The sequence below is a fragment of the Heptranchias perlo genome, chromosome 6 (genome assembly GCF_035084215.1).
Source record: "Heptranchias perlo isolate sHepPer1 chromosome 6, sHepPer1.hap1, whole genome shotgun sequence".
Lineage (NCBI taxonomy): Eukaryota > Metazoa > Chordata > Chondrichthyes > Hexanchiformes > Hexanchidae > Heptranchias > Heptranchias perlo.
The window spans coordinates 67,796,764-67,820,162 of NC_090330.1; the positions used below are offsets into that span (position 1 = coordinate 67,796,764).

Below are 23,399 nucleotides of genomic sequence, written 5' to 3' on the forward strand. Positions count from 1 at the left end.
AGCACAAAGGAAGATGGTAGTGGTTGTTGGAGGCCAATCATCTCAGCCCCAGGACATTGCTGCAGGAGTTCCTCAGGGCAGTGTCCTAGGTCCAACCATCTTCAGCTGCTTCATCAATGACCTTCCCTCCATCATAAGATCAGAAATGGGGATGTTTCCTGATGACTGCACAGTGTTCAGTTCCATTCACAACCCCTCAAATAATGAAGCAGTGCGAGCCCGCATGCAGCAAGACCTGGACAACATCCAGGCTTGGGCTCATAAGTGGCAAGTAACGTTCGCGCCAGACAAGTGCCAGGCAATGACCATCTCCAACAAGAGAGAGTCTAACCACCTCCCCTTGACATTCAACGGCATCACCATCGCCGAATCCCCCACCATCAACATCCTGGGGGTCACCATTGACCAGAAACTTAACTGGACCAGCCATATAAATACTGTGGCTACGAAAGCAGGTCAGAGGCTGGGTATTCTGCGGCGAGTGACTCACCTCCTGACTCCCCAAAGCCTTTCCACCATCTACAAGGCACAAGTCAGGAGTGTGATGGAATACTCTCCACTTGCTTGGATGAGTGCAGCTCCAACAACACTCAAGAAGCTCGACACCATCCAAGATAAAGCAGCCCGCTTGATTAGCACCCCATCCACCACCCTAAACATTCACTCCCTTCATCACCGGCGCACTGTGGCTGTAGTGTGTACCATCCACAGGATACACTGCAGCAACTCGCCAAGGCTTCTTCGACAGCACCTCCCAAACCCGCGACCTCTATCACCTAGAAGGACAAGAGCAGCAGGCACATGGGAACACCACCACCTGCACGTTCCCCTCCAAGTCACACATCATCCCGACTTGGAAATATATCGCCGTTCCTTCATTGTCGCTGGGTCAAAATCCTGGAACTCCCTTCCTAACAGCACTGTGGGAGAACCGTCACCACACGGACTGCAGCGGTTCAAGAAGGCGGCTCACCACCACCTTCTCGAGGGCAATTAGGGATGGGCAATAAATGCTGGCCTCGCCAGCGACACCCACATCCCGTGAACGAATAAAAAAAAAAGCTACCCGACAATGTGGAAAACTGCCCAGGTAGGTCCTGTCCATAAAAAGCAGGACAAATCTAACCCGGCCAATTACCATTCTATTAGTCTACTCTCAATCATCAGTGAAGTGATTGGCAGGGTGGTCAACAGTGGTATTAAGCAGCATTTACTCACCAATAACCTGCTCACTGAGGCTCAGTTTGGGTTCCGCCAGGACCACCCAGCTCCAGACCTCATTATAGCCTTTGTCCAAACATGCACAAAGAAGCTGAATTCCAGATGAGGTGAGAGTGACTGCCCTCAACATCAAGGCAGCATTCGACGAAGTGTGGCATTAAGGAGCCCTAGTAAAGCTGAAGTCAATGGGAATCCAGTGGCTAGAGACACACCTAGCACAAAAGAAGATGGTAGTGGTTGTTGGAGGCCAATCATCTCAGCCCCAGGACATCACTGCAGGACTTCCTCAGGGAAACGTCCGTCCCTCCGACCTAAAGTCAGAAGTGAGGCGGTTTGCTGATGACTGCAGACTATTCAGCTCCATTAGCAATTCGTAAGTTAATGAAGCAGTGCGCGCTTGCACAGCAAGACCTGGATAACATCCAGGCTTGGACTGATAAGTGACAATTAACATTCGCACCACACAAGTACCAAGCAATGACCATCTCCAACAAGAGAGCGCCTAATCACCTCCCCATGACATTCAATGGCATTACCGTCATCAAATCCCCCACCATCAACATCTTGAGCATCGCCATTAACGAGAAAGCCACCTGGACCAGCCACACAAATAGCGTGGCTAATAGAACGGGTCTGCGGTGAGTGGCTCACCTCCCGACTCCCAAAAGCCTCTACACCACCTACAAGGCATAAGTCAGGAGTGTGATGGAATACTCTCCACTTGCCTGGATGGGTGTAGCTGTAACACCACCAGAAGCTTGGCACCATCCAGGACAAAGCAGTCCGCTTGATTGGCAGCCCATTCCCCACCGTAAGCATCCACTCCCTCCACCACAGGCACACCGGGGCTGCATTGTGTACTATCCAGAGATTGCACTGCAGCAACTCGCCAAGGCTTCCTTGACAGCGTATCCCAAACCCGTGACCTCCACCGCCTAAAAGGACATGGGCAGCAGGTGCACGTCAACACCATTACCGCAGAGTTCCCCTCCAAGTCACACACCATCCTGACTTGGACATATATCGCCGTTCCTTCTTGTCGCTGGGTCAAAAATCCTGTAGCTCCCTACCCAACAGCATTGTGGGAACACTTCACCATACGAAATGCAGCAATTCAAGAAGAAGGGTTACCACCACCTTCTCAATGGCAATTAGGGATAGGCAATAAATATTGGCCTTGCTAGCGACACCCACATCAGAGAATGAATTTTTAAGAAGTACTTAATTGACTGTAAAGCATTTGGGATGTTCTGAGGTCCAGAAAGGCGCTGTTTAAATACAAGTCTGTCTTTTTCATGGTTTGCCAAAGAAACAGCCATTAAATAGTAGCACTACAAAACTTTATTTGGAAATTAAGAGTCTCATGTGCACCTGTTCTAAGGCAGAAAATTATGTACTTCCATCAATGTGGATGGTTAAGACACAATCAGCCCTCTATATTAATGGTACTAAATAGCTTTATTGCTTAGAATATGCACACCTGGCACTCTGCAACAGAATATGCATGAAACAAAAGAATGAATTGCTTAAGAAATAAAGAGACTGGTTTAGAGACAGGATCCCAAGTGTTCCAAGTGGAAAATCCTCATGCTTGACAGGGTAAGACTGATCAAACACTAACTACTTAACACTCCTGCTAAAAATCAAGGTAATCAACACATTAAAAAAAGAGCAAAAATAATCTCTCAAATTCAGGTCCTACACTGATATCTGTAACGGAGGTCGTGGTTTTGAGATTACTCACCAAAAAGACATTTTGCTTCTGGCCATTATTTCACAACTTAAGGCCTAATCCATCTCTGCAACCTGAGATAGAGATTTGTTGGGAAACCACTGGCCAAATAGGTTAAGCTTCACAAGTCTCACAATCCCCACTCAGGGACCAAAAATATGGTCCAGGACTTGATGTACTGTTGTACTGAGGAGTGTAGAAGAGCATGCCAGGAGCAGCACCAGGTGTACCTAAAAATGAGATGCCAACGTGGTGAAGCTACAACACAGGACAACATGCATGCTGAACAGCAGAAGCAACGTGCTATAGACAGAGCTAAGCGATTCCACAACAACGGATCAGATCAAAGCTCTGCAGTCCTGCCACATCCAGTCGTGAATGGTGGTGGACAATTAAACAACTAAAAGGAGGATGCTCCGTGAACATCCCCATCCTCAATGATGGCAGAGTCCAGCACGTGAGTGCAAAAGACAAGGCTGAGGTGTTTGCAACCACCTTCAGCCAGAACTGCCGAGTGGATGATCCAACTCGGCCTCCTCCCGATATCCCCACCATCACAGAAGACAGTCTTCAGCCAATTCGATTCACTCCACGTGATATCACGAAATGGCTGAGTGCACTGGATACAGCAAAGGCTATGGGCCCTGACAACATCTCGGCTGCAGAGCTGAAGACTTGTGCTCCAGAACTAGCCGCGCCTCTAGCCAAGCTGTTCCAGTACATCGAAAACACTGGCATCTACCCAGCAGTGTGGAAAATTGCCCAGGTATGTCCTGTCCACAAAAAGCAGGACAAATCCAATCCAGCCAATTACCGCCCCATCAGTCTACTCTCAATCATCAGCAAAATAATGGAAGGAGTCGTCAACAGTGCTATCAAGCAGCACTTACTCACCAATGCTCAGTTTGGGTTCCACCAGGATCACTCGGCTCCAGACCTCATTACAGCCTTGGTCCAAATATGGACAAAAGAGCTGAATTCCAGAGGCGAGTGTGACTGCCCTTGACATCAAGGCAGCATCTGACCAAGCGTGGCACCAAGGAGCCCGAGTAAAATTGAAGTCAATGGGAATCAGGGGGAAAACTCTCCAGTGGCTGGAGTCATATCTAGCACAAAGGAAGATGGTTGTTGGAGGCCAATCGTCTCAGCCCAATGACATTGCTGCAGGAATTCCTCAGGGCAGTGTCCTAGGCCCAACCATCTTCAGCTGCTTCACCAATGACCTTCCCTCCATCATAAGGTCAGACATGGGGATGTTCGCTGATGATTGCAGTGTTCAGTTTCATTCGCAACCCCTCAGATAATGAAGCAGTCCGTGCCCACATGCAGCAAGATCTGGACAACATCCAGGCTTGGGCTGATAACTGGCAAGTATCATTCGTGCCAGACAAGTGCCAGGCAATGACCAACTCCAACAAGAGAGAGTCTAACCACCTCCCTTTGACATTCAACGGCATTACCATCACCGAATCCCCCACCAGCAACGTCCTGGGGGTCAACATTGACCAGAAACTTAACTGGACCAGCCACGTAAATACTGTGGCTACAAGAGCAGGTCAGAGGCTGGGTATTCTATGGCGAGTGACTCACCTCCTGCCTCCCGAAAACCTTTCCACCATCTACAAGGCACAAGTCAGGAGTGTGATGGAATACTCTCCATTTGCCTGGATGAGTGCAGCTCCAAAAACAATCAAGAAGCGCGACACCATGCAGGACAAAGCAGCCCGCTTGATTGGCACCCCATCCACCACCCTAAACATTCACTCCCTTCACCACCGGCACACCGTGGCTGCAGTGTGTACCATCTACAGGATGCACTGCAGCAACTCGCTAAGGCTTCTTCGACAGCACCTCCCAAATCCGCGACCTCTACCACCTAGAAGGACAAGGGCAGCAGGCACATGGGAACACCACCACCTGCACGTTCCCCTCCAAGTCACACACCATCCTGACTTGGAAATATATCACCGTTCCTTCATCGTCACTGGGTCAAAATCCTGGAACTCCCTACCTAACAGCAGTGTGGGAGAACCTTCACCACATGGTACAGCAGTTCAAGAAAGTGGTTCACCAACTCCTTCTCAAGAGCAATTAGGAGTGGGCAATAAATGCTGGCCTTGCCAGTGATGCCCACATCCTAGGAATGAATAAAAACAAAATCTGTATTTCCATAGGTAGCTTTAACTGCCAGTCATCCAAGCAGGGGGAGACATAGCATAGTTACAGATGAACTAGTGACAGACAAAACATTTTGTAAATCTTGTAAATTAGCAGAACAGGCTTGAGGGCCCGAATGGCCTACTCCTGTTCCTATGTAAATCCCAAGCTTGATTAAAGGCCGACAGGAGGACTCAGTACTAGTTGGAACCATGAAAATTGAACTTCATGAACCTTCTCTGAAGTAGCCAAGTGGTTATGTTGGTCAACATCATAGAGGTCTACTGTAGCCAACAAGTCTCCTGAGCAACCTGTCTTACTAACTTGAAGTACTGTAAAACATCCTGAACTTTTGCTTGCTGAAAAAATGTAGAGGGGTCAGGTTTCAGGAAAAAAAGACTGGCAAATATTTGAAACAGGAAGTAGCACAAGTAAAAACTGTTCTTACTCCCAATCAATAGGATCTGCTCAACAGTTGTCACAGCCAGCAGGCTGATTATCTTAACTTTCATTACAGCCACTTGTTTGGGATTTCTCAAGCAGTCAAACTGAACAATGTCATTAAATTGCCATTCAGTTTTGAGAGACAGAGGAAGGGGCAAAGAAGGGGAAAAGAACCCAATTCAAAGCAAAGGGCACCAGGCTGCTGATTGTTTTCCTGACCCATATGTCTGTTATTTTTTTCCCATTTTAATGCAGAAGAAAGTGGTCGCAGGTGGCAGTTAGAACAAGTCAGTCATCGCTGGGGAGCAGCTGCAATGAAGCTTAAAGCTGCAATGGCCATTTCCCAAGTACTCAGCTGACTGGGCCCTGGATACCCAGGAGTGTCACAAGGAAATGTTGACCCAACTTGGGAATTGTAGGTAGATCTGCTCTTAATTGCCATTCCAGGAATAGTATTAAAACCCAACTGACAGAGTTCTACAGAACTCAAGTATTTACTCTCCTAAAGGCCACCACCAAAGGGCACTTTTAGCAGTCAGACCTGCAGCTCCTATGTGACACTTGCAATGTAAAGCCAAGCATGAGAGCACAGCAGTAACTTTGTGTGAAAGATCAAGCATGCAAGGCTACCGACCACAACTTGCAAGAGGTTCTCCAAAGTAGCAGAGATAGCTGCCCAAACATGCTTTGTGTCAGCTTGAAGCTAAATGCTCACCGAGAAGAGAAAATGCCTAGTTGATTTAGTGACAGATTATTCTCATTTGAGCCAGCTCCTGAGAAAAGACCTGCCTACCCCATGTGGTTGAACTTTCAGACTTGGAGAACAGAATTCCTGAGCAAAAATCCTGCTTCTGGACTGCATTTGACATACGACTGCTGAATCAGTGGTCGAGATGTGAACACAGTCGACTCAGTACATAAAGTCTACCATGGCAGGAGTGGAGGATGGCTTTTGCATATCCTACTGTACTCTTTTGGTTGTGGGCCACAGATTAGAGGGAAGAGTAAAACCGGTCAAAGATCCAGAGAACTGGCTCCACTCCCCAAAGCAGAAGTCTCTGTCCAGGTACATCAGGCTCAATCACTCGAGTTAAAAGTGTTGAACGTCCTAAAAGGAAGGAATGTTGGGGGTAGAGGTGATCAAAGGAGCATTAAGTCAACCACATCCTCTTCATCAGATCCAGAATTGTTGTTAACCATTGGAACCGAAGTCTCCTAAATGAGACAATTGGGTTAGCAACAAAAAGGTGAGGATGATTCCTCAGGGCTGAACTGATCGAGTCAAACCCTCAGGATATGAGCGCACATCATTCTGTAGGTGATGTTGACGACATACTAGTCCCCTTCCTACAGGCTGAAACCCTTGGCACTAGGACACCCCACCCTCAGAATCTGCAGTGGATTTGAGTAATGGAGTTTCTAACAGCTGGAAAGAACAGGATCAGAAAAAAAAACAGAAACACAAAGCCCCTGCTGCTCATTCTCCAAAAGCAACAAGCTTAATAGGTGTTAGGTCCTTCATTACCCCTCAGATAATGAAGCAGTCCGTGCCCACATGCAGCAAGACCTGGACAATATCCAGGCTTGGACTGATAAGTGGCAAGTAACATTCGCGCCAGACAAGTGCCAGGCAATGACCACCTCCCCATGACATTCAACGGCATTACCATCGCCGAATCCCCCACCATCAACATCCTGGGGGTCACCTTTGACCAGAAACTTAACTGGACCAGACACATAAATACTGTGGCTACAAGAGCAGGTCAGAGGCTGGGTATTCTGCGGCAAGTGAATCACCTCCCGACTCTCCGAAGCCTTTCCACCATCTACAAGGCACAAGTCAGGTGTATGATGGAATACTCTCCCCTTGCCTGGATGAGTGCAGCTCCAACAACACTCAAGAGGCTCGGCACCATCCAGGGTAAAGCAGCCTGCTTGATTGGCACTCCACCCACCACCTCAAACATTCACTCCCTCCACCACCGACGCACCGTGGCGACAGTATGTACCATCTACAAGATGCACTGCAGCAACTTGCCAAGGCTTCTTCGACAGCACCTCCCAAACGTGCGATCTCTACCACCTAGAAGGACAAGGGCAGCAGGCACATGGAAACACCACCACCTGCACGTTCCCCTCCAAGTCACACACCATCCTGACTTGGAAATATATCGCCGTTCCTTCATCGTCGCTGGGTCAAAATTCTGGAACTCCCTACCTAACAGCACTGTGGGAGAACCTTCACCATACGGACTACAGCGGTTCAAGAAGGCGGCTCACCACCACCTTCTCAGGGGCAATTAGGATAGGCAATAAATGCTGGCCTTGCCAGCGACACCCACATCCCATGAACGAATAAAAAAAATGTCCCCAAGTTATTTGGCACCAAAGGAATTTTGCTCTGAAATAGTTCCTACTAAAAGAGAGCTCCTGGCACCAACTATTGCAGAGCTCAACATATTGATGTTGAAAGGTTAACAGGGTAATATTCTCAATTACCCACTGGTGACCTGGTATTGTGCCTAATGGTATGTGGAATGGAAGGAAAATGAAACCACCACATTAAAATTCATTGTAAGCACTTTAAGTTGATCAAAAGTATTAAAAGTACTGAAAAGTCTTAACTTTGAGTTGTGTAGTACAATGAATCTATAGACTCAAACTCATTTTTCTGGATTAAGATTACCAAAGTTGCTCTTAATAAGTATCAACTGGAAAGCTAAATGGGGTCAACTATCTAAAAATACTGCAACAGTAAGGCCAAGTTGTAATTACACTACAATTACAAAACAGAAGGAAGTCCATACATAAAATTTAACAGGACAATACGAATTATTAAATTTATAGAAGCCTTCTAATGGTCTGACATTAATAAAAATTCTATGTAATATTCAGCACAACTTATCCATTAATTCAATTTCTGTTGGACCATACCTTTGTTCCCAGCGCTTTAACTGTAGAATACTGAGCTGCTATAGGATGTAGAAGATTGAGTTTCAAACTGTAATCATCTTCTGTTGAAAGCTTCACTGATGCACTCACCTATAAAATAAATGACAAATCATTCACTCATTTTCTCCCCCTTTGGAAGCAATCTGCCCAAAATATACAACATGTATGCAACCATGTTAATTCTTAGACACGTAATTACCAACTGTTGGTTTTAGTCCTCACTAGTTTTTACTGCACAAGTCTAAAAGCACACCGTGAAGAGGCAGGTGGCTGGCAGACATTAGGCGAAGGTGTGTCAGCCCAGAGACTGCCCAACGGCACTTAGGTACATTGCAGCAGAGGGGGGTTTAAAACTTACCTTTTAGGTTTCTCTTTCTTCCCTGACAGATTTTACTGAGTGGAGTGGTTGCCTTGCTCAGTCGACAGTTAAAATGCCATTGGGGTCCTAATGACATAGTGCCTCCTCGATTGGCATGTATTAATCAGGATTCCAGCTGAGTCAGGCCTCTGTTGCTTAAAAAAGCCAATTAAAGCAGAGGTGGGACGCAGTGAGATATGGGCAGTAAGTTTTCAGAAGCGATTTTAGCAGCGCGTCCTGCTCCTGTTGGGCGGCACGCGTTAAAGAAAGAAAAGAACAAAAGGAAAGGTCAGTGATTGGATGGAGGGCAGGAATGATTAAACAACAAAAGGGATGATGGTGCAAGGCAAAGGGGGTGGTAATGGGACAAGTAAAGAAACAAAAGATGGGTAAATGGCAACAGCAGAACCATGAGTCAATATGGTTTTATGAAAGAGAAATAGTGTTTAACAAATCTATTAGAGTTTTCTGAGGATGTAACTAGCAGGATAGATAAAGGACAACCAGTGGATGTAGTATATTTGGATTTTCAAAAGGCATTACATAAGGTGCCACACGAAAGGTTGTTACACAAGATAAGGGTTCATGAGGTTGGGGGTAATATATTAGCATGGATACTGACAGAAAACACACAGTAGAAATAAACGGGTCATTTTCAGGGTGGCAGGATGTTAGTAGTGGAGTGTGCATGGATCAGTGCTGGGGCCTCAGCTATTTACAATCTATATTAATTACTTGGATGAGGGGACCGAGTGTAATGTATCCAAGTTTGCTAATGATACAAAGCTAGGTGGGAAAGTAAGCTGTGAGGAGGACGCAAAGAGTCTGCAAAGGGATATAGACAGGTTAAGTAAGTGGGCAAGAAGGTGGCAGATGGAGTATAATGTGGGGAAATGTGAGGTTATTCACTTTGGTAGGGAGAATAGAAAAACAGAATATTTTTTAAATGGTGAGAAACTATTAAATGTTGATGTTGAGGGGAATTTGGGTAATCTTGTACACGAAACACAGAAAGTTAACATGCAGGTACAGCAAATAATAAGGGAGGCAAATGGTATCTTGGCCTTTATTGCAAGGGGGTTGGAGTACAAGAGTAAGGAAGTCTTGCTGCAATTGTACAGGCCTTTGGTGAGACCACACCTGGAATACTGTGTAGAGTTTTGGTCTCCTTACCTAAGGAAGGATATACTTGCTTTAGAGGCAGTGGAATGAAGGTTCACTAGATTGATTCCTAGGATGAGAGGGTTGTCCTATGAGGCAAGATTGAGTAGAATGGGCCTATACTCTCTGGAGTTTAGAAGAATGAAAGGTGATCTCATTGAAACATAAATGATTCTGAGAGGGCTTGACAGGGTAGATGCTGAGCTGTTTCCCCTGGCTGGAGAGTCTAGAACTAGGGGGCATAGTCTCAGGATAAGGAGTCGGCCATTAAGAATTGAGATGAGAAGACATTTCTTCACTCAGGGTTGTGAATCTTTGGAATTCTCTACCCCAAAGTGCTGTGGATGCACAGTCGTTGAGTATATTCAAGGCTGAGATCGATAGATTTTTGGACTCTAGGGAATGAAGGGATACAGGGATCGGGTGGGAAAGTGGAGTTGAGGTCGAAGATCAGCCATGATCTTATTGAATGGCAGAGCAAGCCCTACTGTGGTCCTGGTAGGGAGGGGAAATGGTGAGGGCAGAAGGGCAGGAAACGGGACGGGCACGGTCGAGGGCTCTGTCAACCACAGTGGAGGGGAATCCTCAGTTGAGGAAAAAGGAAGACATATCTGCAGCACTTGTGGAAGGTGGCATCGTTGGAACAGATGCGACAGACACGGAGAAATTGGGAGAATAGAATGGAGTCCTTACAGGAAGTGGGTTGAGAGGAAGTATAATCAAGGTAGATGTGGGAGTCGGTGAGCTTATAATAGATATTGGCTGACAGCCTAACCCCAGAAATGGAGATAGAGAAATCGAAAAAGGGAAGAGTCGGAGATGGACCACGTGAAGGCAAGAGAGGGGTGGAAATTGGAACCAAAGTTGATTAAATTTTCCAGTTGGGCGTGAGAGCAGGAAGCGGCATCAATACAGTCATCAATGTACCAGAAAAAGAGGTACATGAGCATGAACTAAAGAACACGTTAAATTTAATCTTTCGAATGATAGCACTGCCAACAGTCTGGCTGGCTCTTCACAATAACTAGCTCCAGCATAAAAATTAAACTGCCACTTGGATACTGAAGTGGCGAATTTTCTCCGATTAGAGTAATTCATTGCAATCAGCATAACTGCTGGCTCCACATCACTCTAAACAGATCTCAATCTCAAAATAGCAACTGAAGTATAACTGTGCCCAGAGAACATTGGGAAAAGTAGATGATGTGGAGTGAGCAAGAAAGAAAATGATTAAAACAACAATCTAATTCTACCCCATGACCTTCCCATGTGTCCATTTGTACCAATTCTTCAAGCATTTCGCATTGAAGTTAGGAACTGCTTCTGGGAGGTAAACATGCATTCTGAACCATTAAAATACCAATGGTTCCATAATAGTTCTCATTCTCCGTGTTCACCTTCTACAACCATACAACCATGAACCTTCCATCATCCAGTGGGGAAAGTCATATCAGGATGCTGCCCCACTTAAGAGACATTCACACCACAGGTGAATACACGATCATCCCCTGGACCCAAGCTTCATTCTGGACTGGATCTGCAATTCTTTGACTGAGTGAAATAGCATTTGGACCTCAAATAAGAATAGGAGCATTGACATATCATTTAGTACACATTAAATAGATCCACATTATGCCAGGTCTGAAAAAGAACTAAATTAGCCAGGAGGGAACATTGTATGTAGAGGCTGAAATTCTTCCACAGTACAAAGGTGGCCGTAACATAGTTGATAATTAATATTTTTTTCTTATTTATCATTCTTCACATGATAACAAGGAATAGATCAAAGTACAGTAAAAATGGAGGCTGGACTCAAGACCTAAATTCCAGGAACCAAAATAAATAAAAAATGTCCAGAGAACCCTCCCCTCTCTAAAGCACAAGAAGAATGGGCACTAATGCTTGTTCTGTTCCCCAAAGAGGAGGGAGGTGAGGGGGAGCAGGAAGAAAGTACCAAGGCAGTAACTTTTACATCTGTACCAACTACTTGATATTACACTCAAACGGAGGGCGAACAATGTCAAAATACACAATATTAATCCTGAAAGAAGAACAAAATGAAACCTGAATGTAAAAGTGGTTTCACTAAATTTAAACAATGGCCTTTTGTTGTACTTTCTTTTGCTGTATCGAGGCAAATCTGCAGCTTGGGTTGGTAATTGTGAAAGGCTCATCAAGACAGGGCCTTAACTGGGACTTCTAACATGCATTTCTGTTGGTGCAGGACTAGGTTCACAAATGGTACTGACTCAAGAGGTCTGCTTCAGCTATGCCAAAATCTCTATTAACAGAGGTGGCAACTGTATCAGCATTTTCAGCCAAAGGCTCAGGTGCTTCAGCTACATGTTTTGCACTCATAACAAATGACCTAGCCTGATTGCAGAACTCTTGACATTGAGCAGATTCTGAGTGACAAAGGATGTACCTTGATGCAGCTTGGGCTCAAGTAGGAAGATGCACGGTCGGTGTAACCATCACAGTCTATTTCCATGAGAGCATTAGAAAATACTGCAGACCACACCAAGTCATCTCAAATTTGCAGTTGAAAGTGGCAGAAAGAACCAAGCTTCATGAGACTTTAAAAAAATTATTGGAAGATTTCAGGAAATTGCAAATTAGCAAATCTGTCAATTTTCAAGTGGGGCAACTGATAAAAAATAAAACAAATCTTACTTTAGAATTTATAACTGCTTTATCAATGCCATCAGGCCATAAGTGTTCCTGATCATTGATGTAAACTGGTTGTGATTAGGCACTTCAGCTTCAGCGCAAAGTAGGAGCAAGAGTCAGGGATACCGGTTTATAATGGAGGCCAAATTTGGTTTTACTATATAGCTTCTGTGGTTTTTTGGGGGAAATCATATTACACTATTTCGTCAGTTTTTTGGGACAACTGAAAAGCACTGGCTTTCAAGATAGTTCTTACCTTCTTTGCCTACTAACTTCAGCAGAGGTGAGCACAGATATAGCATTGAGTGCATGACCAGACCAGAATTATGCAAACTGAAGTCTATAGTCAAAACTTGCCAAATAATTTCTAACACTGAGGTTGATAATAAATGCTCAGAGAGTCTGACAGCACCACAACAGATGAAGAAGGTGAAGACAGCGATATTTAAAATCGTTTGGAACTAGTTTGGGCAGTGGGTTACGTGTTCTTTTGTCTGTGGGGACTGACATTCAAATTCAGTCTAGATTGACCGGATGGATGAAGACTCCCCTTGCTGCAGCTTGTAAGGGTCCAGGTTAATGACATTTTAGACAGTTTGAAACCTGGTAGACATTAGTGCATGACATGGAATTGGCCATAATTGCACTAAATCAATATAGTTTCCCTTGGAAGCGACAACACTGCCTGCTGTGAAAAGGGGAAAAGCTAACTGTTGGCATTCCAGGTCAGGTATAGTATGACCAGTTGTAAAATTCCCACTACAGCACTCCAACAATAAAACAGCAGCTTCCAAAGAAAAAGTACCATCTCCCAGGCTTACAGTAATATTCACAAAGACATTTGCTTGGGTATTAGAGGTTAGACTATTCTTGTATACTTCAACTTATTACTGACATAACAGCAGAAATCTAGCTATCTTATATTTATGGCCCCTAGTTTTGGACTCCCCCCTCAAGTGGAAACATCTTCATTACATCTAACCTATCGAACCCTTACATAATTTTTAAGACCTCTATCAGGTCACCTCTCTGTTCTCTTTTCTAGAGAATTACATAGAATTTATATAGATTTGTTCAGTTAAGTGCATGACTGCCAATTATTTTAAACCCAACTGTCAATTATGAAAATCGAAACAAGTCACAGGAACCAGTGAAATGGTATTTAAGTGGTTGGATCTGTTCAGTGAATTTAATTATCAGAGTGTAGTCAAATTGATTGAAACTTTACAGGAAAAGATAAGATGTGGAGATGCTGGTGATGGACTGGGGTTGACAATTGTAAACAATTTTACAACACCAAGTTATAGTCCAGCAATTTTATTTTAAATTCACAAGCTTTCGGAGGCTTCTTCCTTCGGAGGAAGCCTCCGAAAGCTTGTGAATTTAAAATAAAATTGCTGGACTATAACTTGGTGTTGTAAAATTGTTTACAAAAGGAAAAGATAAGGTAGACCAGCTAACTCCTTGTAGCCTGGAAAAATTAAAAGAAAAGGATTGTGCTTATAAAATTTATCTACAGAAGAATATGTAGTATTAGATTGTGACTCTTAGGTTATTTACTCGAAGAGTCAGATAAGATTTTCCAGTTCAAATAAATGATTGTATTACGCAATTTTTTATTTGTTCATTAATTAATAAGTTTGCTGGACATTTTAAACTTAAAAAAAAAGGTCTGATGAACCTACCACTTTCCAAGATTAAAGTAAAATCTTAATGGAGACATAAGATAACCTAGTACCTAAACAGAATTAACCAGAGTTTGCTGTTCGATTCTCCAGGTGCATTACCAAAAGCTTACTCTCTAAAGTATGGGGAGTTGGGATTCATTCATTAGACTGTTCTAAGATAGTCCGTATCCTAACTCCCGCCAAGTCATGTTCTCCCATCACCTCTCTGCTAGTTGACCGACATTGGCTCCTGGTCTGGCAACGCCTCAAATTTAAAATCCTCATCCTTGATCAAATCCCTCCATGGCCTTGCCCCTTCCTATCTCTGTAACCTCCCCCAGCCCTACAACCCTCCGAGACTATTTTTATAAAAAATTTTAACTTATGCTCGGCACAAAAAAATCAGTTATCCTAAGAAAGCCCATTCCTCCAATGAATTATGCTTGAAATGCGCTTGATTCCACTGGACCATCAATTAACCCATCTCTTACTGGTGCATGCCCTGGGAATAGTAATGTTATCTTGGGTGCCTTGCGGATCTCGACAAATCGGCAGAAACCATTGCATTTTCAGCCTATATAGCTTAAACTAAAAATTATTGTATGAAGCAAAATCATACAGAAACAAACTGATAAATCAGATCAGACAGTAATTCAAGACTGCATTTAACTTCACATCATCTACTCCAAATCAATGAAAGATTTTGAAGTTGTAACTGTTCTCAGCAACTTTTGAACAGGAGTCCGCGATGCAAAACTTTACATGAGAAATTAACTTCAGAGCTCCAATAAGCCCCCCACTTGTAGAGTCGCCCACAAAAATAGGAAACTGCAGCCTGCCTATGCATCTCCCTTGGCTTTGTTGTCCAAGCTAGCATAAAAGAAGGTACTTTTTTCAATTAATCAAAACTTTCAATTACTTCCTACTGTGGATAACAGACAAAGGGAATCCATATGAGTAAACGACTTCAACAAACACTAAGCCTCACCAAGATTTAATTAGATTCAATATAGGATAGTTTATGTTTTTGCCTTTTATGCCGCAGAAATCCATTACTTTTTAGTAATGCGGTTATCAGGAACAAATTAAATTTATGACAACAACCTGCATTTATATAGCTCCTTTAATGTTGGAAAACATTTCAAGGTGCTTCACAGAAGCATAATCAAACAAAAATTGACACCAAGCTAAAGAAGATTAGAGGGGCGACAAAAAACTTACGTCAAAGAAGTTGGTTTTAAGGAGGGTCTTAAAGAGGGTCAGATGGAGAGGCAGAGAGGTTTAGGGAGGGAATTCCAGAGCTTAGGGCCTAGATGGCTGAAGACACAGCCAACAACGGTGTGGGGAAAGGGAGTGAGAGTTACACATAAGGCCAGAGTTGGAGAAATGTGGAGTTCTGGGAAGGAAGAGGGTAGCTAAAGTAAACATTGGTCCCTTAGAGGATGAGACTGGGGAAATAATAATGGAAAACAAGGAAATGGCAGAGGAATTGAACAGATATTTTGTATCTGTCTTCACAGTAGAAGACACCAATAATATACCAATAATAGTAGAAAAATCAAGGGGCAAAGGGGAGGGAGGAACTAAAAACAATCACTATCACTAGAGAAAAAGTACTAGGTAAACTAATAGGTCTAAAGGCTGACAAGTCCCCTGGACCTGATGGCTTGCATCTGAAGGTCTTAAAAGGAAGTGGCTACAGAGATAGTGGATGCATTGGCTGTAATCTTCCAGAATTCACTAGATTCTGGAAAGGTCCCAGCAGATTGGAAAACCGCAAACTTAACACCCCTATTCAAGAAGGGAGTGAGACAGAAAGCAGGTAACTATTGACCAATTAGCCTAACATCTGTCTTTGGGAAAATGCTAGAATCCATTATTAAGGAAGTAGTAGCAGGACATTTGGAGACTCATAATACAGTCAAGGAGAGTCAACATGGTTTTATGAAGGGGAAATCATGTCTGACAAATTTATTAGAGTTCTTTGAGGAAGTAACGGGCAGGTGGATAAAGGGGAACCAATGGATGCAGTATATTTGGATTTCCAAAAGGCATTCGATAAGGTGCCACATAAAAGATTACTACACAAGATAAGAGCTCATGGTGTTGGGGGTAATATACTGGCATGGATAGAGGATTGGCTAACTAACAGAAAACAAAGAGTCGGGATAAAAGGGTAATTTTCAAAATGGCAATCTGTAACTGGTGGGGTGCCGCAGGGCTCAGTGCTGGGGCCTCAACTATTTACAATATATATCAATGACTTGGATGAAGGAACGGTGTCTTGTGGCCAAATTTGCTGTTGGTACAAAGATAGGTGGAAAAGCGAGTTGTGATGAGGACACAAAGTGTCTGCAAAGGGATATCGGCAGGTTAAGTGAATGGGCAAAAATCTGGCAGATGGAATATAATGTGGGAAAATGTGAAGTCATTCACTTTGGGAGGAAAAATAAAAAAGCAAGATATTATTTGAATGGAGAAATACTACAAAATGCTGCGGTACAGAGGGATCTGGGTGTCCTCGTACATGAAACACAAAAAGATAACATACAGGTGCAGTAGGTAATCCAGAAGGCAAACGGAATATTGGCCTTTATTTCTAGGGGGATGGAATATAAAAGCAGGGAAGTCATGCTACAACCATACAGGGTGCTGGTGAGACCACACCTGGAGTACTGCGTACAGTTCTGGTGCCCTTATTTAAGGAAGGACATACTTGCATTGGAGGCAGTTCAGAGAAGGTTCACTAGGCTGATTCTGGGTATGGAAGGGTTGTCTCATGAGGAAAGATTGAACAGGTTTGGTCTATACTCATTGGAGTTTAGAAGAATGAGAGGAGATCTTATTGAAACATACAAGATTCTGAGGGGACTCGATAGGGTAGATGCTGAGAGGATGTTACCCCTCATGGGGGCATAGTCTCAGAATAAGGGGTCGCCCGTTTAAGACGGAAATGAGGAGGAATTTCTTCTCCCAGAGGGTCGTGAATCTTTGGAATTCTTTACCCCAAAAAGCTGTGGAGGCTGAGTCATTGAATACATTCAAGGCTGAGTTAGACACATTTTTGATCAGCAAGGGAGTCAAAGGATATGGGGAAAAGGCGGGAAAGTGGAGTTGGGGGAAAAGGCGGGAAAGTGGAGTTGGGGGAAAAAAAATATCAGACCAGCCATGATCTCATTGAATGGCGGAGCAGGCTCGAGGGGCCGAATGGCCTACTCCTGCTCCTATCTCTTATGGTCTTCTGGGGGTTTTTGAAGAGGCTGGGAGGAAGTTACAGAGATAGGGCGGGGCAAGGCCATGAAGGAAGTTCAACAGGAGGATGAAAATTTCAAATTGAAGGCATTGGGAACCGGAAACCAATATAGGTCAGTGAGCACAGGGGTGAAGGGTGAACGGGGCTTAGTGCAGGATAGGATACGTGCAGCAGAGTTTGGGATGAGCTGAAGTTTATGGATGGTGGAGGATGGGAGACCAGCCAGGAGAGCATTGGAATTGTTGAGTCTGGAGGTGAAAAAGGTATAGATGAGGGTTTCAGCAACAGATGGGCTAAGACAGGCCAAAAGACAAGTGATGTTACAGAAGTAGAAGTAGGCAGCCTTTGTGATGGACAGGATATGGGATTGGAAGCTCAGTTCAGGGCCAGATAGGATGCTGAAGTTGCGAACAGTCATCTTCATCTTGAGACAGTGGTCAGCAGGGGGAATGGAATTGGTGGCGACGGTATGGAGTTTGTCGCTGAAGACAATGGAGGACATTGTGGTTTATGCAGGACTGGATGTTGGACAAGCTGGCAGACAACACAGAAGTAGTGGAGGGGTCGAGATAGGTCGTGGAGAGGTAGAGCTCGGTGTCGTCAGCGTACAATTGGAACCAGATGCCAGGAGAGGACCAAAGTTCGATCCTCGAGGGATGCTTTGGGTAATGTGTCGAGGAAAGAATAGAAGCCATTGCTGGAGATGGTCTGGCTAGGATTGAATAGCTAAGAGTGGAACCCAGAGAGGGCAGTGCCACTGAGCTGCAAACTGGAGAAGAGGCTTTGGAGGAGGACGGTGTGGTCGACCATGTCAAATGCTGCAGAGAGGTTGAGAAGGACGAGGACGGATAGCGCACCACGGTTACAGTCACAGAGGATGTCGTTAGTGAGTTTGATTAGGGCCGCTTCAGTGCTGTGGAAGGGGCAGAAACCGTCTTGGAAAGATTCAAACATGGAGCTGCAGGAAAGATGGGCACGGATTTGGAAGGCAACAACACGTTTAAGGGCCTTGGAGAGAAAGGGGAGCTGGCGATTGTGGGGGGTAGTTTGCAAGGATAGAGGGATCGAGGGTGTGATTTTTTTGAGAAAAGGACTGATGACGACGGTTTTGAAGGTGGGGGGGGGTTGGGAAACAGTACTTGAGGAGAAGGAGCTATTTACAATGTCAGTTAGCATGGGGGCCAGGAAGGGAAGTTGAGTGATCTGCAGTTAGCAGGAATGGGGTTGAGATGAGGTGGGTCTGATGGACAAAATGAGGTTGGAGAGGGCATGACAGGAGATAGGAAAGAAGCTAGAGAAAAAAAAAACTGATTCAGGATTGAGGCAAGGGGGAACCTTAGGGGAAGTTTGGCTTGGTAGGGAAGGGGGAGGGATGCAGCAGAATCAACTGAACAGCTGATCTTAATCTTGGTGTCAAAAAAGTCCATGAGCTCCTCACACTTTTTGTTGGAGATGAGGGCAGAGGGGGGACAGGTTAAAGGCGACAGGTTGTAGTGGAGAAAAAGCCAGGGTTATCTTTTTAAACCAGGGTGATTTTGGAGTAGTGAGCACATTTGAAAGAGAGCAAGACCGGATAGATCTGGATGTGGTCCAGCTAGATCTGGTGATAGATACCTAAACCAGTTGTGTCAGATATGTTGAAGTCTGTGCATCTTCGACATGAGGTAGCTAAGATGGGAGCCATAACAGGGGGAAACACCAGGATGGGAGAGAGTAAGGGTTTTACTGGAGACAAGAGCATCAAAGGCAGGGGTGAGGGAATGATTGAGCAGATCAATAGCCGCAGAATTATTGATGCAAATGGGGAACCAAAGATTAGACAGTTGGGAGTTTGAGAGTCCAGTTTTAAGTGACTAGGAGGAGTTTTTTCCAATGGCAGATGCAGAAGGAATTGGAGTTGGAAGGGATAGGGGGGCCTGAATGGTGAGGGACACAAGGAAAGGGATCAGAGACAGCCTTGCCTGTGATGGAGACGATGGGATTATAGAGGGAACGGAGGTAGGGGAAATGCCTGCCTCAAATGGACAGGCACTTCATTTCAATATTCACTTGGTGGATCTGCACATAGGTTTATGCAGTTCTGGTGTGCAGATATAAAGAACACTAGCTTGCATCAGTATCAGTCTCTGCAAGCAATTTAGGCATTACACTTGAAGCCTGAGGACTGACAGCTACAACAGTAAGAGAGAGAGAGTGTGAGCGTTTACACGCGCGTGCGTGTGCGTGCGCGTGTGCTAACTATATCTAGTATAGTAACTAAACCTAGCAGATTATAGTAGCAGACTTCAGGAGGACAAAGGCAGACTGGTGAAATGGGCAGACACATGGCAGATGAAATTTAACGCAGAAGTGCAAAGTGATTCATTTTGGAAGAACAAGGAGAGGCAATATAAACTAGAGGGCACAACTCGAAAAGGGATATAGGAACAGAGAGATCTGGGGGTATATGTGCACAAATCTTGAAGGTGGCAGGGCAGGTTGAGATAGCGGTTAAAAAAGCATACGGGATTCCTGGGCTTTATAAATAGAGGCATAGAGTACAAAAGTATGGAAGTCATATTGAACCTTTATAAATCACTCGTTCGGCCACAACTGGAGTATTGCGTCCAGTTCTGGGCATCGCACTTCAGGAAAGATATGAAGGCCTTAGAGAGGGTGCAGAAGAGATTTAATAGAATGATTCCAGGGATGAGGGACTTTAGTTACATGGACAGACTGGAGAAGCTGGGGTTGTTCTCCTTGGAACAGACACAGTTGCGAGGAGATTTGATAGAGGTATTCAAAATCATGAAGGGTCTAGACAGAGTAGATAGAGAGAAACTGTTCCCATTGGCAGAAGGGTCAAGTACCAGAGGACAAAGATTTAAGGTGATTGGCAAAAGGACCACAGGTGACATGAGGAAAAACTTTTTTAAAAAAAAACACAGCGAGTGGTCAGGATCTGGAATACACTGCCTGTGGGGGTGGTGGAGGCAGATTCAATCATGGCCTTCAAAAGGGAACTGGATAAGTACTTGAAAGGAAAAAATTTGCAGGGCTACGGGGAAAGGGTGGGGGAGTGGGACTAGCTGGATTGCTCTTGCATACAGCCGGCGCAGACTCGATAGGCTGAATGGCCTCCTTCTGTGCTGTAATCTTTCCATGATTCTATTCTACGAATGTGGAGAGGCAATATAACCTAAATGGTACAATTTTCACGGGGTGCAGGAACAGACACACCTGGGGGTTTATAAATCTTTGAGGGTGACAGGACAAGTCAATAGGGCAGTTAAAAAAGCACAGTGATCCATAGCTTTATAAACAGAGGCACAGAGTACAGAAGCAAGGAAGTTATGGTAAACTGAGTGGCCTCCTCCTGAGCTGTATGATTCCAATTGTTCATGAGAAAGAGAGAAAGAAAAGTGAGGCAGAAAGCAGAAAGCGAGCGAGCCACACAAATCATAATTGGCGCAGAAAATAGAGAGGAGAAAACAAGAAAGGGACAGAGACAAAGCAGAAGAGACGGAGGAGGAAAGAGAAAACAGAGACATACACAGCAAGAAAGGAGGGTGAAGTACAGAAGGAGAATAGACAAGTGAGGGAAAAGAGAAAGACACACATGGGCAGAGACAGCAAGCATTTAAAGCTCCTTAATGCCTCCTTTAGGGCCATTGCGCAGTCACGGGCTGTCTTTGGTCCTCACTCCCACTTTGCACATGTGCAACAAGGTCCTTTCAGCCCAACTTTTTAATAATAAACTGCCATATAATGATGTGCCTTTGTATATCAATGACTTTCCTGGGCGAAGAGTAGAAATATGCCATTTCAACTTTCAGAACAGACTTTGTTGAGTTGGTGCAAGGTGCGTTCCTCAATAGAATCCCTGATTGAGAAGTGAGAAGACACTCTTCATTTTGCGGATGTGTGTGTATTATTTTAGCTAATATATGGGAGAAAGTGGGGAGAGAGAGAGAGAGAGAGAGAGAGAGAGAAGGCAGACATGCATGTAAAGGAAGGGAGAGATGGACGTAGAGAGAATGAATGCGAGGCTTAGGAGTGAACAACCGTGGAAACAATGGAGAGACTGGCAGAAGAAAAAAAGCTGTTCATCTTGTGAAACAATACCAAAATTCCACTCAAATTCAGGAATTTAACAACTGTTTTTCCTACAGACAGTTTAACAAACAAATAGCACCAATCACCTGTACTCCGTGTCTATACAGTGTTGCAAAATGAGCAAAGGAGACTTCCTGTTGCAGTCCACTTCCCTGCTGAATATCAACAGGTTAAAATCTGTCTGCTGGATAAATATTGATCGTTTTCACAGAAAGGCTGGAGCTTCTTTCCACCCACTCTCCATATTATTTGTATTAAATTGTTTGTAAACGGTGAATCAATGGGGGAACTTTAACCTCCAAGAATTGGTGGGTTGGGGGCAGGTGGGAAGCTAAAGTAATAGAATTTTGCAGCGCGACCTCAACCCAGCTCAAACATGCCCACCTCCACTTTTAGTGGAGGCACGTCGGGCGACCAACCCTGCTCTCAGGAAGCAGGCTGTTCAGTAAATTCTTTTAAGGAGACTGCGTGCCTCCATTTTGCCATTGGAGGCCGGGTTCCCAGGCGGCAGGATTCCCAGCAGGTAAAAAGGGACGAGAAGGGCCGGATCTGTGAGGTAAGTGCATTTATATCACTGCTTATCCAGGAGGAGCTGGAGTGCTTTCCCTGGCCCCCCCAAGCTAACCTCTCGACACCCCCCAACCCCCAAACATACCCCGCGATCTCCGACTCCCCCCCCACACCCCCAACGATGTCCGACCGACCCCACACCCCCAACGACGCAAGATTGCTCACCCCTACCATCCCCCCTCCATGATCTCTGACTGCTCACCCCCACCCCACGATCTCCGACCGCTCACTGCGCCTCCCCCCGACAAATCACCGTTTTCTATCCAACCCCCGAAGACCCTGGTTTCTCCCTGACCCCTCACCCCCAACGATGTCCGACCGCCCCCTCACCCCCAATGATGTCCCCCCGCCCGCCGCCCCTCCCGCGATCCCCAACGACGCCCGGCCGCCCCCTCAGCCCCGACGACGCCCGGCCGCCCCCTCAGCCCCGACGACGCCCGGCCGCCCCCTCAGCCCCGACGACGCCCGGCCGCCCCCTCAGCCCCGACGACGCCCGGCCGCCCCCTCAGCCCCGACGACGCCCGGCCGCCCCCTCAGCCCCGACGACGCCCGGCCGCCCCCTCAGCCCCGACGACGCCCGGCCGCCCCCTCAGCCCCGACGACGCCCGGCCGCCCCCTCAGCCCCGACGACGCCCGGCCGCCCCCTCAGCCCCGACGACGCCCGATTGCTCACCCCTACCATCCCCCTCCATGATCTGACTGCTCACCCCACCCCACGATCTCCGACCGCTCACCGCACCCCCCCCCCCATCAGCGTTTTCTATCCAACCCCTGAAGACCCTGGACTCTCCCTGACCCCTGCCATCCAAATACCCAAGACCCCGATCGCTTCCTGTCTCCCCCGCCCCATCTAAAGCCCTAAGACCCCGATCTCTCCTGACCCCGCCTTCCAAATCCCGAAGACCCCGACTGCTTCCCGACCCCCCCAAACAATCCAAACTCCAACTTCCCTTTTATCCACTCCAGGGCTGCTTTCCCAGCCGCCAGGCCGCCAGCCTGTTAATCAAGCTGGCTGTTGGGCTGGAAACCTTTTGAAAATTTTAAAACTGGTCCTACCGTTAGATTCAGTTGGACCTGCGGGAAACTTTTATTTCCGGGTTTCCCGTCCACAGAACATCC

At 45.6% G+C, this 23,399-nt stretch overlaps 1 protein-coding gene across 2 annotated transcripts in view; it reads right to left on the minus strand.

Annotated features, from left to right (window-relative positions):
- Nucleotides 1-23,399, minus strand: part of sugt1 (SGT1 homolog, MIS12 kinetochore complex assembly cochaperone) — a 154,619-nt gene that overhangs the window by 58,507 nt on the left and 72,713 nt on the right. For both annotated transcript variants that reach the window (XM_067986443.1, XM_067986442.1), the window contains one exon: nt 8,489-8,596. In XM_067986443.1, the coding sequence (XP_067842544.1) occupies nt 8,489-8,596 (108 nt within the window). The remainder of the gene's footprint in view (nt 1-8,488; nt 8,597-23,399) is intronic.